The following is an 18,405-nucleotide window of genomic DNA, read 5'->3' as shown; positions in this document are numbered from 1 at the left end:
TCAATGAGTCATTAAAAAAAATTAAAGGAGGGTGTTATAGGCATTACTTTAGCTTAAGATAATAAGATATTTTGTAGAATGTTTGTAACCACAGTTGATGGTAGCCATTGACTTCCATATATATTTTTTCCTACTATGGAAGTCAATGGGTGCCATCACCTGTCTGGTTACAAACTTTCTTTTTAAAATATCTTATTTTGTGTTCAACAGAAAAAAGAAACGCATACAGATTTGGAACAACACGAGTGTGAGTAAATTATGACCGAATTTTCTTTTTTTTTTGGGGGTGAACTAACGTTATCCCTTTAAGGAGTAACGTTAAAGCCGTAGGTACTTTTATTTTGACACACCTTGTATCTTCATGCTAACCCCTATGTGCTAAACTCACTGATATGAATCTAACGTTAACGTTCCTTCTTATTGCATGTCTGAGTCGCTCAGTGAGTAACGTTATATCTTGATGTTTTTTATTTATCTGCGTGTTCTCCAACCGTAAGCGCGTGGGTAACGCGAGCTTTTTATTTTTTCTTCATAAGTTAGCAGCTAGCAGTTTAGCAATGCTGTAATATCTCACTCTCCGTAACACATAGGTTTGATAACTGTTCAGATTAACGTTAAGTTACACTCTTAACATTTGTGTTTTATGTCCTGTACGTCCATGTGTAGTCATGGAAACGGACCCGTCTCTCCTGGGTGTTGAACTAGAGCAGAAACAGCAAGAAGAGCTGTATCAACAACTTTTGCTTCAGGTACGTTAAGTTAACCGCTTTGACACAACTAAGCTAAAAAAAAATACATAGCCTAAGTACTCTGCGGTGTTTCGAAGCAGGTCCCAACTATAAACATGACCAAACTTAGTGGCATATGGAAAGTCACAGTAAACCAGCACGATTACCAATGCGTTTCATTAGTATACAACAAAAATGCACATAGTTCACCCGAAAATGAAAATGGTGTAATCATTTCGGCAAGGCAAGGCAAGGCAAGGCAAGTTTATTTATATAGCACATTTCATACACAATGGTAATTCAAAGTGCTTTACATAGAAGAAATTAAAATAATCAAAAGAAATAAGAATAATTAAAACAGTTTAGAGTAAAAAATAAAAATAAAATACAGTGCAAACAGTCGGACGCACAGTGGCACAGTGCTCATTCAGTAAATGCAAAGCTAAACAGAAGTGTTTTGAGTCTGGATTTGAATGTGGCTACTGTAGGAGCACACCTGATCTCTTCTGGAAGCTGGTTCCAGCTGCGGCTGGCATAATAGCTAAAAGCGGACTCTCCTTGCTTTGAGTGAACCCTTGGTATTTCTAGTTGATGTGATCCTAATGATCTGAGTGATCTGTTGGGTTTATATTCAGTGAGCATATCTGCAATGTATTGAGGTCCTAGGCCATTAAATGATTTATATACCAGTAATAATACTTTAAAATCAATCCTAAATGTGACTGGAAGCCAGTGTAAAGACCTGAGGACTGGTGTGATATGTTCATATTTTCTGGTTCTGCTCAGGATCCTGGCGGCAGCGTTCTGTACGAGCTGCAACTGTCTTATGGTCTTTTTGGGAAGGCCAGTAAGGAGTCCATTACAGTAATCCACCCTGCTGGTGATGAAAGCATGCACAATTTTCTCTAAGTCTTGACTGGAAACAAAGCATCTAATTCTTGCAATATTTTTTAGATGATAGTATGCTGATTTAGTTATTGCTTTGACATGACTACTGAAGCTAAGGTCTGACTCTAGAGACACACCAAGATTCCTGACTTGATTTTTAGTTGTTTGACCTCTGGAGTGAAGGTATGCATTCACCTTGAGAACTTCATCTTTGTTTCCAAACGCAATAACTTCAGTTTTGTCTTTGTTTAACTGAAGAAAGTTTTGGCACATCCAACTGTTGACTTCATCAATGCATTGGAACAGGGAGTCAATGGGGCTGTAATCGTTAGGAGATAGGGCTAAGTAGATCTGTGTGTCGTCTGCATAGCTGTGGTAAGAGATTTGGTTCTTTCTCATTATTTGGCTCATTGGAAGCATGTACAGGTTGAATAGGAGTGGCGCAAGAATTGAGCCTTGAGGAACTCCGCATGTCATGGATGTCCACTCAGACTTATGGTCTCCTATACTCACATAATAACCTCTCGCTTCTAAGTATGACCTGAACCATTTTAGGACTATCCCAGAAAGCCCCACCCAGTTTTCCAGCCTGTCAAGAAGTATGTTGTGATCGACAGTGTCAAATGCAGCACTGAGGTCGAGTAGTACCAACACTGATAATTTGCCTGTATCAGTATTTAAGCGAATATCGTTTATTATCTTTATGAGCGCTGTCTCTGTGCTGTGATGCGATCGGAAACCAGATTGAAAATTGTCAAAGTATCCATTCGAGCTTAAGAATTTGTTCAGCTGATTGAAAACAACTTTTTCAATTATCTTGCCTATGAAAGGAAGATTTGAGATCGGTCTGTAATTGCTTAATATAGTCTTATCAAGATTACTCTTTTTTTAGGAGGGGTTTGACAACTGCAGTTTTCAAGGAGTTTGGAAAACTTCCAGAGAGAAGTGAGGCATTTACCACTTCTAGGAGATCTGCTTCTAAGCTGTTTAACACACTTTTGAAGAAAGATGTGGGAAGAGCGTCAAGGGCGCAGGTCGATGTTTTAAGGTGCTGTACGGTTTCTTCCAAAATTTTGCCATCAATTTCTTTGAAATCAGACATAGTAACTACTTTCTCAGGTTGTGGTCTGATCTGTCTGACCCCAGTGCAACTCAAGGATGTGCTGATCACCTTTCTGATATTATTGATTTTCTCAGAGAAGAAAGAAGCGAACTCACTGCACTTGCTGTCTGAGAGCATTTCACTGGGAATCTGGCTCGGGGGGTTTGTCAGTCTCTCTACAGTAGCAAAAAGAGTGCGTGTGTTGTTTAAGTTGCTGTTTATAATATTTGAGAAGAAAGTCTGTCTAGCTTTGCCTAGCTCCAAATTGAAAGCATGGATGGTGTCTTTGTAGATGTTATAATGGACTACAAGTTTTGTCTTCCGCCACATGCGCTCTGCTTTTCTGCATTGTCTTTTCATATGTTGCACTGCTGTTGAGTTTCTCCAAGGTGCCTTTTGTCTACCACTCTTTCTGACCTTCACAGGAGCAATATCATCAATTACACTTTTAACTTTTGAGTTAAAAGAATCAAGGAGAAAATCAACAGAGTCAGCAGATATGCTTGGTGTTAAAGATATAGCCTTCATAAATAGTACACTAGTGTTCTCATTTAAGCATCTCTTCTTGACATACACAGATCTAGCTTCAATGGCAGGAGAGATCAATATATCAAAGAAAATACAGAAATGATCAGACAGTGCTACATCCTTAATAACAATCGATGAAATGTTTAGACCCTTACTGATAAGTAAATCTAGAGTGTGTCCACGATTGTGTGTCGGTCCATGTACATGCTGAGTCAGATCAAAAGTTTTTAAAACAGTTTTGATTTCTTTTGCCATATTGTTTTCTGCATTGTCTATGTGGATGTTGAAATCTCCAGCAATAGCAAAACAGTCAAACTCTGAGGAAATGGTTGATAACAGTTCTGTAAAGTCCTCAGCAAAAGCTGAAGAGTATTTTGGAGGCCTGTAAACATTGATAATTAAAATGCGTGGAGCACCTTTTAACACAATACCCAGATATTCGAAAGACGGGTAATTACCAAATGATATTTGCTTACATGGATAGACATCTTTGAAAAGAGCAGCTACTCCCCCACCTCTCCTACCCGCTCTGCAGACACTCATGAAAGTAAAGTTAGGAGGGGATGTTTCATTGAGGACAGTTGCACTGCAGTTGTCTTCTAGCCAAGTTTCATTTAGAAACATAAAATCCAGGTTGTATGTGGTTATTAAGTCATTGACTAGAAGTGATTTATTTTTAAGTGAGCAGATGTTTAAGAGTGCTAACTTAACAGTCTTACTTTTTGTCCGCACAGCAGTCTTAGTTTGGCGTGTAATAGGCACCAGATTAGATGGGTTTGCTGTACGGCTTTTGAAGGCCTTAGACTTTCTATCATGTAATCGAACAGCAATAGAGAAAGATACAGGCACACAGGGTTCCCGCTTGTTATGTAAACATTTGAGAAAGTTACTGTTATCATAGCGGGGACCCGGCACATATCAATGAGAGCTGGTATCAGTTGTTTTTAGTTCACCTCGAGCAGAAGGAGGAGGGTGTGAGCCCTGTCGTTGTGGCAGAGCCCGAAGAACTCTTGCAGGAGGAGGGGGAGGGCGAGCGGGGCCAGCTGGCTTTGGTGGTTTTGGGGCCTGCCGTTTTTTGGTTGATATCTGCGGGCTTGCAAAAGAGTGGGATAGTTTGGTTCCAGCATAGACCAGTTTTTCCATTCTCTCTGAGAAGCACAGAAGTGGAGATGCTGGAGATAGAGATAGCGTGTCTGGTGAGAGGGGCTGTTGCTCTGGTGTTATCGGAGGCTGTAATATGCTGTCCTGGTTTCCCTGGCTGTTTTCCAGGAAGTCGTCCTTGGGTGCTGAATCTTGGAGCAGTTCTAGTATGTCACAGTCTGTTTGTGGTGTTGAGCTCTGTGGGCAGGGCTCAGCTGAGATTGTGTCCGTGAGCAGAAGTTGTTGTGGCTGAGTGGTGTTATCATTGTCCTTGGGTGACGTGTCAACCGCATGTCCATTCAGGTGCTGGAGTGAAGTCCTGTGGTCATCCATACTGTGTCCAGGTGTGTGTGTGCCATTCAGGTTGAGTGGATTGGCACACACTGCAGAAGGATGATTGAGGGAGAAGTAGATATTGTCCTTTAGCACTCTTGAACCAAGTTTGTTTGGGTGGAGGCCGTCCTGTTGGAACAGTTGCCTCTGACTCCAGAAAAGATTGAAGTTGTCAATGAAGTTCACTCCTTTTATATTGCAGGTTTTTTGGAGCCATGTATTAAGCCCAAGCAACCGTGAAAACCTGTTTGTTCCTCTTGCTGGGAGTGGTCCACTGATGAATGTTTGTACTTTCAGTCTTTTAAGTGTTTCAAAAAGTTCATTGAAATCCTTCTTGAGGAGTTCTGACTGCTCTTTATGAATATAATTTTTCCCCACATGAATGATGAGTCGATTTGCAGTCTTATGTTTCATCAGAATGTTCTCAAGGTCCCTGTTTACATCAGAAATTGTTGCTTGTGGAAGGCAGCACGTAGTTGTATCCCTGCTACTAGTGTGTCGGATAATGGAGTCGCCCACTATCAGAGTCGTGTGCCCGGCTAGGCTCTGAGCTGTGTGCCGCTGTCTGCTCGACCTTGAGCGCCAGTTAGCATCAGTGTTAGCTACTGGCTTATCCAGTCTGTGTTCGATCACATTCATCACGTTTGGGGATTCCTCATTTACATTCATTAATACTTCAAATCTGTTCTCAAGATGTATAGGCGGTGGTAGGAGACCAGTGTTTGCAATCCTTGTCAGAGCCATATCTGGGGTAGAGGATGCTACTGCGGCAATATGTGATATTCGTGACAATCTGATGTCTCGGGTGCCTTTGGGTCTCGCTCCCTGTGTGTGCCATCGATTTGTAAGTCGATCGGCTTGTTTCTCTACACTCAGTATGGCCTGTTGAGGAGCAGTAGATTCATGGCACTCACCGGTATGCTGAGGGCGTCCATGACGGAGCTCTGTTGTGTGTTCCGTCTGGTTTGGTAGTCCCGCAAATAACTTTGTTTCAAGAACTGCAATCCTTTGTAAAAGTCTGTGGCAGTTTGTGCAGCAAGTAGATTCCAGAGGAGGCATTTTCTCTTATCCTTATGCAGTTGTGTTTTCTCTTCCCCGGAATGTAAGCTTTCAGTGGGAGGCTGGTCGAATAAAATAATTCAGCTTTTTTTGTAGTAATCCAAGCGTTTGAGCACTGTGCTGATTTGCTGAGGTTAAAATTAGTTGATAAAAGAAGATAAAATATAAAAAATATAAAAGCGATAGAGCAAAGCGCGGAGCAGTAAGCAAGAGCGTCCGAACAGTAGCTGAGCAGGAAGTGGATCACTTCCTTAGCCTTCCATTTAGCCTACATGTATTACTGACTTTCTTCTGCAAAACACAAAAGGAGATGTTATGACTGACAGAAGTCACTATTCTGTCTGTGTTAGTCCCCAACTTGCTTAAAAAAGAAGCCTGTTCTCATTTCCGGGTTTCTCAGACACCGAAGTCGTCATAGTTGGGTAAACTTCTCTAGTGGTAAATGGGGGACAACAGCAAATTTAACTTTTGTATTTCCATATGCTACAAAAGCAAAAAATAAAATAAAAAAATATCCGTGACTGAGTTTCCATGTCTTTCCAAAAGAGGGAAAAATATTGAAAGATTGATTACAACAGTCAGAAGAGAGATAGATGTCATGATTTGCCATCACTCCATCTGCCGTTGTATTAGTGTTACGTTTTCCCCTTCAGTCTAGGGATAAATAGGGAACGACGAACAATAAATGTGTGGAGAGACCTTCAAGATCTTTAATTCTCCAGCCCCAAACGTTAGGGTTTTTTAAAAAATGGCGTGTCTGCCTTTTATATTAAAATTGAGCAGAGGTTCAAAAGTAACCAGGAATATTAAATAAAACATTACGAATAAACCAAAAACACAAATAAAAGCGTTACCTCATGAGGAGGACCCAAACAAAAGACTAAAATTAACATTAACTTACCTATACATAAAAGAAAGAAAACAAAACCACATATTAATTCCCTCACTCCCTAACTCCATTAAACATGAGAAAAGTTATAGGTATCCTCCAGCCTACGTAACCCACAACTAACTTATTAATGTCATCAACTCAACGGAACGTTTTGACACAGTCACAAATACATTGTAACCCAACAGCCAAGAGCTCCAACTCGTCTGGGACTGGAGGACGCCTGACCTCAAACGGCGCATTTGTCTCTCTGCTTTCATAGCGCTCTCTCTGCAGCTTTATATTGGAGTCCTCAGGACGCTCAGTGCATGGACAGCACTCAGATTGATGAATATACACTGGTGGTAGCCATTAACCATTAATCAGGCAAGCAAGGAAAAGAGAAACAGAAACAAAATTGGAATACGTCCTTGGACATAATAAGTAGAAACACCCTCGCAGCAGCATTAATGTGCTTTTTGTGATTTACTGAAAAGGTAATATAACACAATAGCGTTATAAATGTGTATTAAAAAAAATATGAAAATAGGAAAAACATTAATAGATTTGCAATGTTGATAACAGTGGAAACGTGCCATCACACAGTCTGTGAAAAGGCTCCATAACTCTAGTCCATATGACTTATACACTATATATATATATATATATAATATTAATTTGCTCTTTTTTATAAAATACAGCATCTGTGTGAGTTCCAGATTGTAAAAAAGTAAATGTTTAATTTTTGGGTGAACTATCCCTTTAAGTCAAAAAGAAAGTAATCCATTTTTCTGATTAACCATTTTTGTCAGAATTTATTTTAATATTTTACTTTTGCATTATCATCCAGACAATATATGTGTGGAATTTTTGTTTGTACTACAGGCACACCTGATTCTTTTTTTTAATCTATGTTTGTAAAATCCATTGCTTGACCTTCAGGTATTATTGACTATTTATTTTATTTTTATCATTACCCCCTTATAAATGCATCATAAATAAAATAGAAAGGTTACTTATATATTAAGCTACAGCTCATGCACTGATGCTAACAAAATCAGATAATGGGTTTGGTTCCCAGGAATAATATAAGACCCGGCTGATCGGCCCAACTTCCGGGTTTCCGGCCAGCCGGTGAAGGGCGCGCGTTATCGTCTTTTTAGCGTCTCAAAGTAATTTGGTTAAATAAGACACGTTCTCTTATGCAATTATCTCGTTTTAATCTGACTCCATGAATTAAAAAGGTTCAATGAGACAAAATAAGGTTATGTTTACAATTCAAATAGTTACAAATTAGATGCAAACCAAAATATGGTTAAGGTTATACTCTTAAAATGGTTACAAAATTGGTGCATATGATAATAACTTAGAGAGAGAGAGAGAGAGAGAGACAGAGACAGGCCGAAAAGAGACAACAACAGTTACAATCTTCTTTTGTCATTTCCCCCGCAGGGAACTACACTAACCTTTTCCACTGGTGGCACTTGCGCTACTAACTTTTTCAGTTACTGGCGCAAAACATGATTTGGTCGCACAAATTATTTATAGTAAGCCGCTCTGGATAATAATGAACAATAATGAAACTGTATTGCATACAGATGTGCTTTTTATTTTACTTTCCATCTTTTAAACCACATGCCGCCTTGTTTTCTTTAACATTGGTTGGGATAGATTTACTGCAATAGAAAATACAGTACACAATAATGTGCTAAATTAATTTCTTTTGGATTTCAACATGCTATGGTTGGCACAGATGGGCAGACTCCTGAACTCTTAAAATAAAATAAATATAATCCATAAAATACTAATAGATTTTCAGCAGCTATTGACTATTCAGTATTAAAGATAATACAAAAATGCATGTACTTCACAATTAAGTGAAATATAATAAGCCACAAATAAGGCTATATTATAAGCTACATTGAACTTAGCCTAATTATCAATTCAGATTCCTCACTTGCTCGGTTTGCTTGACGCCGAAATGCAGTGCGGAGTACTGCTCCGTCACGGGATATGTACATGTCTATACATTTCGCGTGCTTCATACTGTCATTGTGAAGCTTCAATTTACATGGACACTTATAATCGGACTAAAAAGATCTTCATGTAAACACCTTAATCGATCGGATTGAGCTCGATCCGAATGCATTTTCGATCGGATTGAAAGGGGTGGTTTATTCCTTTTGTAATGCGATCGAGAGAACATGTCAACACTTGATCGGATTGAAAACCGAAATTGAAAGGACTGCACATGTACAATGACGTATGACGCGCGGAACGAGCTGTTCTTCCTGTTGAATAAAGTGTCAAATAAATGAGTGTCCCGTCATTCTAAAATTCTCATTTCACTCAGCGCCTGTGTGAAGCAGGACAACGTCCCACTAATTGTTATGGATTCTCATCCACAGACGACTGGTTTTGCCCTCGGGGAGGGGCATTTTTACCGCGTGATAAATATAAGCTGCACGGCAAAACGGTTCAATGCTCAATGTCTCCAAATCATGACCAGAGACGGATTAATATTTCGTCTGCCGTTTAAAACAAATAAAGAACCAATAGAGAATAGTTATGCGCGAACAGCGGGAAACGTGTGACATATAAACGCGCACATCAACCCGATTACTTTAAGTCGCGGGGCTGAAGCCAACTTTGTGTTGAATGCTCAGAGCACGTTATAAAACGTATTCTTAAAATACACATTTCTGTTTTAATAAATGCTCATAGTAAATCATAGCATATTGCCTAAAACATAAGGTAGGAACAAAAATAATCAGTGATACATTTGCGACCCATTAAAAATTAGGGTCGCAATGGCATTTCAAAAGGTCGCATATGCGACCATTTTGGTCGCAGTGTAGTTCCCTGCCCCGACCATGTGACTAACACTCAGGTGTGAGATATTCAAACTGACCAATCAGATAATCACAACTTCCCCCATTACTAAATTAGGGAACTAATCTAAGACAAAAATATGTTATTTTCCAACAGAGCATGGGAAAAATGCAAAACGACAGTCCCCCTTCCAAAGTAATCCGTCCACAGCCAGGTTAGTCTGATATTTCAAAACATCTTCTCAGGACTATTATATCATTAACCCATCCAAAGTCATCAGAATTTTCTCTCTATGCCAGGCATGTGTGTGAAGACCTCCTCAGTGTCAGAAAACCAGAAGGTCTTTCTGAATATCTGTCAGTCACAGGCGGTACCGCCCCCTCCTCCTCTGTCCCAGGAAGCACTCGTGAAACTATTGGAGTCAGAGGATCCGACGAGTTACAGAGTGCCCATGAGTCTCGGCGAGCCACACACGGAAGTGGACAACAGTAAGAGACACATTCACATTTTCCTTTAATTATTGTTTTCCTTTATCTAATCGAAAAATCTGTTGTTTCAATGCTAGGGCATTTGTTGACTGATCTGATTGACATAAATCACCAAAAAGGAAGGAAATAAAGCGTCATTTACTGTGAATGCCAAAACAACCACCCTTATTTGTGATAACCCTTCCCTTCTTTCCTTTTATAATAAAGCAATTGATTTTAATTGAGAATATTTTTATGTTTGCCAGGCTCACAAGGCTGTACTGTGTATGATGTCGTGATCAATGATGAGTTCTTCCAGAAATGTCAGGTATGTGTCTTGTATGTAAATGTATTAAGGGTGTCACGATTTCGATTTTAATTCGAAATCAATCGAAATTAAGTCACAATCTCGAACATCGAATTCAAAAATGGAATCGTCGATGCTGCCACGCCCCCATGTCACGTTCGGTCGGCTTGTCAAGCGGAAAAAAACACGCGTGTTGAAAAGTTGCGATTCAACCTCTGGGGGCCGCGAACCGGACTAGAATCGCTGCGTCTATGATAACTCGAGGTATCGCACACACCGGACGAGAAGCGCTGCGTCTATGATAACTCGAGGTATCGCACACACCGGACGAGAAGCGCCGCGTCTTTGACAACTCGAGGTATCGCACACACCGGACGAGAAGCGCCGCGTCTTTGACAACTCTAGGTATCGCACACACCGGACGAGAAGCGCCGCGTCTTTGACAACTCGAGGTATCGCACACACCGGACGAGAAGCGCCGCGTCTTTGACAACTCTAGGTATCGCACACACCGGACGAGAAGCGCCGCGTCTTTGACAACTCGAGGTATCGCACACACCGGACGAGAAGCGCCGCGTCTTTGACAACTCGAGGTATCGCACACACCGGACGAGAAGCGCCACATAACGACGATTTGAGACAAATAAATGTATATAAAATTTATTAATTTAAAATAAATGTAATATAACACTATGTAAATGGCGCAGCAGGATTAATTTTGAACAAGGTCCTGAGCCGTTGCTGGGCGCCGCGGACAGTGTGTGTGTGTGTACACTCAGAGAATAAAGTGTTAGAATTTTAAAGACGTGGCTCTGCGCGACGCATAGATTTATCTGTTAAACAGTTTGTTTGTTTTGTTGTGAACTTGAAGGTCATTTTCTGTGAAGAAGACTGCAGTTACAAAAGAGAAATTAGATTGCAGGTTATTTTGCTTAAGTTTCCAATTGACTGAAGATATAAGTTAGTTACATTATGTTCTTAATACATTTTTTATATTTGACAATGTAGTGTGGAATGTCAGATATTATGCATAAAAGTCTGGTCTAAAAATGGCATAGCAACCTGTGCTTAAAAAAAAAAAAAAGTAAAAACCGAGAATCGAATCGAACTGTGACCTTAGAATCGAAAATGTAATCGAATCGAGAATTTGGAGAATCGTGACACCCCTAGAATGTATACATTGAAAGTACCTCAGGAATATGCAACTGCATTCATTGTGTAGGGAAGTGGGTTTTTCCAGCGCACTCACTGGACGTGCTAAGGCCCATTCACACCAAAGACGATAACTATAAAGATAACGATAAAGCTAAAGCTAAAGTTCTAAAAATCGTTCTTAATATTAAAGAATAGCAGAGTTCACACCACAGTTATAACGATAACGGCACTGACAGACAATATAATTGGAATCCCTTTCAAAATTATTTTATCCAGCTGATGAACGATAAAAACATAGACAGCCAATCAGAATCCATCCTGCTGTAACGAGCTCGAGCATTTAAAGTGACAGACAAGCACTCGCTTAGAAAAAACAGAATGATATTGTCCGCTGGTGTGGATGCTAATATCGAAACTACACGCCTGCGCACATTTTTATTCAAACGCGCATACCTATCGACCGAACACATGATGCAAACGTCGTCTGCGTTTTCGCGGGTTTGCGTTTCTGAGGTTTGCTCAGAGAAAACGGATAATTGTTTGCACCTTCGAACCTATTTCAGGGAGTGCGTTCTTTAAAACACCAGCCACCTTTTGTGCGGATGGGCGGCCGGAGCACGTTAAGGGTTTTCTGTTAGAACGGTGTCGTGTTAGCGGCCCCTAAGTTAATGACCTTTGCAACTTCACTGTTACATTTCTATTATCACTGTAAAGCTGCTTTGACACAATCCATACTGTTAAAAGCGCTATATAAATGAAGGGGACTTGACTTGACTTAATTTAATTTAGTTATCGTTATAATTATTGTTCTTGGTGTGAATGGGCCTTTATGTTCCAAGATGGAAAAATAAAAATGATGGCCAAACTCACAACTGTGGTGCAAAAGATGGTGTTTTATTTATACAGAGGCGGGACAGAGCGCTATAAATACCAACAATCACGTTTAATCTCTGTCTCCTCCGCACCTGGATTTATACAACATGTATCAACCAACTGTACTTGAATGTTGTACAGTTGTAATCTAAATTATTCAACCCGCCATTGCAAATCAGGTTTATTGGCAAAATTGACAGACTTTCAGCTGTTTGCAATGAACAAATCAAACAAAAGTAATTGAAATAGCTATAAATAGCCATTAAAGACAAAGGGTGAGATTTAAGTAATCTGACTCATTTAACTTACAATAGAGAGAACAGGACTGGCAGGAATCTCAGCTGATCATCATCATCAAATTTGTAATACAACAGTTGTATGGTTTGGATGTTTATTAAATGTGTAGTGAAATGCCTTCGCTATATTTTTGGTGTCATGTTCCTTGTTTGTGAAGGGCGATGATATCTTCTCTTAACTTTTTGGACCATTCTTTTGACTTCTAACAAGCAGTCAATAGTGACACTCAACAAACCTAGTCAGTTCAGATATTACATGTGTTCTAGCTCAAGTACATCTGGGGCAACTAATGAAGCCCTTGATTAGTTGCATTAGGTGAGCTTGAGACAACACCTGTTTTGCAGATTTGTGCAGATTTCTATTCAGGAGGTTGAATCATTTTGAGACTTAAAGTCTTTAGATTTTGCCAATAAACCTGATTTGCAATAGCGGTTGAATAATTTAAATTACAACTGTATGTATGCATGTTTATGCGATATGAGTTTATTGTAGTGGGGCGATAAGTGCTTTGACATTGAATGAACAAGAGCTATGGGTCTCGTGCACACCCAGACCATAGCGTTAACAGAGGAGAGGAAAATCAAAATGTGTGTGTGTGTGTGTGTGTGTGTCAGACTCAGAGCCAGCGCTATCCTGCCGCCAGATCTGGTCTCCCTCTTCACAATTGTCATCACTGTGTATGCTTGTACCCAACAGAAAGATGCCCTATTCCAGCAGTTTCTTATTGCAGTTTCTTTGGAGGGACTGGAAAACAAATACAACCTTGAGTTGAGCAGAGGTCAGCTTAAATAAAGAGCATCTGATATTCAGTTCTCTGCATGTTTCTACTTGCCTTTTCCATGCCATGTCAACTGATCCTATCTGTGTGTTTTTTTAAGATATTAAGATTTTGAAGAACAGGAAGTTCATGGGCTCTGTAGCCGAACAAAGCATTCGTACCAAGAGCAAGCCAATTATCCAGGAAGTTGACTCAAAGTGAGTTCTTTATCTCTTTGGTGGATTGAGAGTGGTGCTGAATGAAGCAGGTTGTGAGAAGGACTGGGAGATCAACTCTAATAATACAATTAATATTCATTACTAGCTCTTTATTAATTCTCTTTAAATTCTTCAAAAACATTTATTGGAAACTACTGAGCTCCGCACATGACATGTGGGAAACAAATATGTTTATTGTGACCAAGAATTAACAATTAATTCCCACTGTTAGATCGGATGGATCTCCACATCAGAAATATCAAATATATTAGATATAAATCCCTGCCTGAAGATATGAGTCTTCTATCAGCCTAAGAGTTTGACTGAGTATGCCAGGGAAGAGCAGAAGCAGGAGACAAAGTGATAATAATTGTATAATAGTAATAATAGTTTATTGAATTATCTTAGTTGTAAATGTTTCTCAATGCTCAGACTTTGTCTGGATGTTTCAGTGCTCAATGCTCTGACTTCATCTGACCAGTTCAAATCCAACAAGTGTTGTTATGCCATGGCAAAAGCAATGGAAATACTGCTTCACAACATTGTCCTGTAATGTTAAAAACATTGAAATTGAATTCAATTAAATTCATTGAAACATTCTCTTATCTCCTACTCATGAAAACAAACATCTCTTCAAACCACACAAGGTAACACTTTATAATAACTTTCATTAATAGGTAATTAACAAACATCACATATTGCTTAACAGCTCATTAGTTAATATATATTCACATTGTGGAAATATGAGATAATGTGCTTCTTAATGTTTACTAATGAACCTATTAAATGTTGCATAATGATTAGCAGATAATTATTTAATGTAAATTGAAATGCATACAAATGTTATCAAACTTTTAATTCATATGATCAAGCACTTTTTAAAAATCAAATCAAATGGTTTACAATGATTTAGAAGCTTCATTAATAAATCATTAAAAACGTTATATAATGCTAATAGATCATTAGCTAGAGATAGTCTAGAGATGCTTGTTAATGTTTAAAGGGGTGGTTAAGTATGATTTCACTTTTCTAACTTTAGTTAGTGTGAAATGTTGCTGTTTGAGCATAAAAAACATCTGCAAAGTTACAGCGCTCAAAGTTCAAAGCAAAGGAAGATATTTCCTTTTAAATTAAAGGACTACAACAAACGGCTGATAGGGACTACACAACATTCCTCCCGGGTTAGTGACATCAGCAAGCCTAAAATGTACATAAACCCCGCCCCCTGTCCATGTTCAGAAGAGGAAAAGTTGTTGTATGATTAAGAGTACATTTGTGAGTCAGCTCAAACTTTAGCATCCATCTTTTCACATGCAATAGAAAGTCACTCTGTGTGCATCTCACAACAGTTCCTATACGAGAGATTTATAGATTACCATGACAGAATATGCTAATTGAAGATAGTTAACTCTACATCAGCAACATACATTCATCAACTAACTTTTCAGAGATGTCCTGTTGCATTCTACATGTTATCACTTCTTCTTGAGTCTCTCCATCTTTGTCTGACCTCTGACTCCGTTTTAACATTAAAGGCAGAACAGTTTCTGTCATTTTAGTGTGTCTGCGTGAGGTAATCGCAGCTGTAATGCGAGCTCTTGAAACCCCGCCCTCTGCAGCAGCTCTTTTGCATTTAAAGGGCCAGGCACAAAACGGTGCGTTTTAACATGCTATATAAAAATATCTGTGGGGTATTTTGTGCTAAAACTTCACACACACACTCTGGGGACATCAGAGATTTATTTTACATCTTGTGAAAATGGCATTTTACCACCCCTTTAAATGATCTGTTAATCATTATGTAATGTAAATAGAATGCTAACAAATGTCATTAAACTTCAATTCATTTATTACCTATTACTTTTACATATACAAATGTTGAGAATTTTATTTTTTTATCATCATTTTAAGCAGACTATGTATGTTAACATAACCGTTAACTAATAACCACAGTCTATGAAGGTCACACATTTGGTCTTCATTGTGGTGTGTATTTTTGTTTGTTTGTTTACAAATCATTTATTAATTATCTAAGTTCTAAAATCTTGCTAAAAACAACAACAGCACATAATTGTACTTCAGGTGCAAAATATGTTTTTTATTGCCTCAACACTTAGTATACTATATATACTTAAACAGGATATTCCTGAAATCATACATAAGAGAAAACAATAAATTTTTCAAGAAAATACTTGTTTATTTATCAAAAATTTGTAATATACATCTGAACAGTGTTACCTTATTGTAATCCAAATTATCTCTGTTACACTGTTGACCCCTAAACCCACCCTTAAACCTCCAAACCTGTCCCTAACCTTACCCGGATCACACCTCAATAGCAGCAAAAGTGTTTTGCAGTAGACGACAATAGACAATAAGTACACTGTACCTAACTATTATTATTATTATTATTTCAATGTAAGTACATAAGTAAAGACACCTAATATAAAGTAAGACCAGTCATTCTGATATTGTTCAATTTTATGAACACCAACAGATAAATACCATGATACTTCTAATGCACCAATGTCACCTTATGAGATGTTGCTGCTTAGTGTTTCCACATCACTTAGCTACCAAACTACAAAAGTACATTTTACATTACAAGTATTTGTAAATGTAAAAAAGTGCATTAGGTTATATATGAACCGACGTTTAATGACATTTGGAGATTTTCAAGAAGTGCATGATCATATCATTTGAGAGTTTGACATTTGTAAGCATTTTACTTTACATTAAATAATATATTTTAATCAGTATGGAGTGTTTAATAAGTTAATAACATCAACAAACGCATTGTCATATATTTAGCTATGTGAATATAACTTATGGTCTTTTAAGAATTAAATAATGTTTGTTAAGGATTTAATAATGAAAGTTATTATTAAGTGTTACCAAATGAGATATATTAATAATAATAATAAAAGATGAATAAATTATTAAATGGTAAATGATGTAAATCAAGTTGCAACTACATAAATGACTAATGATAATAAAATGAAATCATAAAAAACTAGGAAAATAAAACACAACACAGATGTATGGTTCCTCTCTTCAAGTAACATACACACACGTTACTTTTGAGTACACAGGTTGCTATTGAGAATCCTTAGATCCTTCACCACGACTTGCGGTACTAATATGTCAGCATATTTTACTAATTCGATTTCAATTATTTATATGTAGTATCAATATTTTTGACAACACTAAGCAGCAACATCTCATAAGGTGCATTATAAGTATCATTGTATTTATCTGTTGGTAGCTGGTAAGATGTATCTTTGAACTGTATCTGGCTTTATAATTTGTGCATAAAAGTACTTACATTGATAATAGCCTAAATTTGGCCATTTTGAATTCTAGTGACTCTGCTTACAGCTTTGTCAAAGGACAGTAAACAGTTCATGTGTCAGTTTCATAGTGCATTTATAGTACATGTTTTAAGTACAAATTGTACATGTAATTGTACATACAGAGGTACATGTACAATTTGTTTACACTGTTTTGTAGATAATGTTATCAACATCAGCCATTGAAAACATTTATGTTGGTTCACTGCTGTGAAAAAAATAGAAATAATACAAGAAATACAAAACCTGCATCACTTATCACAAAAAATAGAAAGTTAATATTTTTTATTATTATTTACAGCAACCCTGTGATTTAAAAATACTCACACAGAAACAATCAGAAAAGTGTGCCATTTCTCATTTATTTATTTACATGTATTAATTTATTAGATTCAAAAGCAAATTATCCTTATTTTGCTAAAATGTCCCTTATTTTGCCACACTGAAGGTGGCAACCCTACCTGTCTGTCCCATCTGATCCCATCAGTTGTTGACAACTAGAACTAGCACTAGAATTGCTCTAATCACTTTGTTCTTTGTAAACAGGGAACCTCACTCTTTGTCTTCATCCACCAAACGGTAAGTATATTTGGAGTTCTTTGAATGCCTTTGTGCATCTTATCGATTTGTAAATAGTTTGGTTTGACCCTTTCAAATGTGTTTTGAAACCAGAGACCATTTTTTTATGCCCCATTTGTTATGCTCAGTGTGATATATCTTTATTGTGCAGCAGAGCTTCACCTGAAACTGAATAATTTATGCTTTTATTGTGCTTCATGAATTCCAGTCCAGAATTCAGTTTATTAGTGGAGCCCTCAATTAGAAATGCGGAGTATCTGATCGCCGAGATCTTGCTTCCTGGAGTGGTGAGTAATGGTTGCCTGGTTTTGGATTACATTTAATCATTGTTAACAAAAAGTAAGAGACTCTAGGCTTTACTGTGTCTTCATCGCTAGATATCTGCTCGCTCTCTTGTTCTGGATTTGGGAGAAGACAGACTTGTGCTGATTGCTCGACCTGCTCTTTTCCACTTGGATATTTTCTTTCCTCTGCTTATTGACCAAGAAAACAGTGTTGCCCAGTACAACACAAATACGCAGGTAAGTTCTGTCAGAATAGTGTGCTTTTTGAGCGCTACACAGTTACTGCTCATTATATATGTGCTGGTGCAGATTTTCAGTATGTCTCACACAGTCTTTTCCTGTCTTCCTTTCAGACGCTCACGGTGACCATGCCAGTAGTGTCTTCATAAAATCTATTGCAAGAGTATTATTTCATAATAAACAGACTTTATTTTGTACAAAGAGTGTTATGTGTGTTTCCAATTTACTCAAGATTTAATCGTTAACAAAGCTTTAAAAGTTATTTACTTTAGAGGTGTAAAATACATTCATGAAGATGTCTTCTTTGTTGCCCTAGAACTTCCACCAGTGATTTTTATAGAATTGAGTGCTTTAAACAGCAAAGAGAGACACTTTTGAGAAAGGCTGTCATGTTGAGAGT

At 38.0% G+C, this 18,405-nt stretch overlaps 1 protein-coding gene across 6 annotated transcripts; it reads left to right on the top strand.

The window, feature by feature from the left end:
• The first annotated feature begins 73 nt into the window (after nucleotides 1-73).
• pih1d1 (PIH1 domain containing 1) lies at nucleotides 74-18,348 on the top strand. Of its 6 annotated transcripts, XM_079628885.1 has the most exons (12): nucleotides 329-440; nucleotides 667-749; nucleotides 9,635-9,692; nucleotides 9,778-9,966; nucleotides 10,212-10,273; nucleotides 13,274-13,355; nucleotides 13,456-13,552; nucleotides 17,449-17,481; nucleotides 17,690-17,768; nucleotides 17,859-18,002; nucleotides 18,119-18,168; nucleotides 18,322-18,339. In XM_079628885.1, exons 1-11 carry the CDS (start codon nucleotides 425-427, stop codon nucleotides 18,152-18,154), a joined length of 879 nt encoding a protein of 292 aa, XP_079485011.1. In that variant the 5' UTR covers nucleotides 329-424; the 3' UTR covers nucleotides 18,155-18,168; nucleotides 18,322-18,339. The 6 variants fall into 6 exon arrangements, with proteins under 6 accessions (XP_079485014.1, XP_079485011.1, XP_079485010.1 ...); XM_079628888.1 differs by lacking the exon at nucleotides 329-440 and adding an exon at nucleotides 74-247 and having other exon boundaries at nucleotides 18,119-18,348; XM_079628884.1 differs by having other exon boundaries at nucleotides 18,119-18,348.
• Nucleotides 18,349-18,405: the final 57 nt, after the last annotated feature.

Source organism: Phoxinus phoxinus (genome assembly GCF_949152265.1).
Source record: "Phoxinus phoxinus genome assembly, chromosome: 1".
In the NCBI taxonomy this organism is placed as follows: Eukaryota; Metazoa; Chordata; class Actinopteri; order Cypriniformes; family Leuciscidae; genus Phoxinus; species Phoxinus phoxinus.
The sequence above is the reverse complement of the archived record's forward strand: the minus strand, read 5'-3'. Positions and strand labels throughout refer to the sequence as shown.

What these genes read in the sequence shown, in the direction of transcription:
- pih1d1 (XM_079628884.1), top strand. An exon ending in AGTAATCCGTCCACAGCCAG is followed by an intron (nt 9,693 to 9,777) that starts GTTAGTCTGATA and finishes TCTCTATGCCAG; the next exon opens with GCATGTGTGTGAAGACCTCC. An exon ending in ACACACGGAAGTGGACAACA is followed by an intron (nt 9,967 to 10,211) that starts GTAAGAGACACA and finishes TATGTTTGCCAG; the next exon opens with GCTCACAAGGCTGTACTGTG.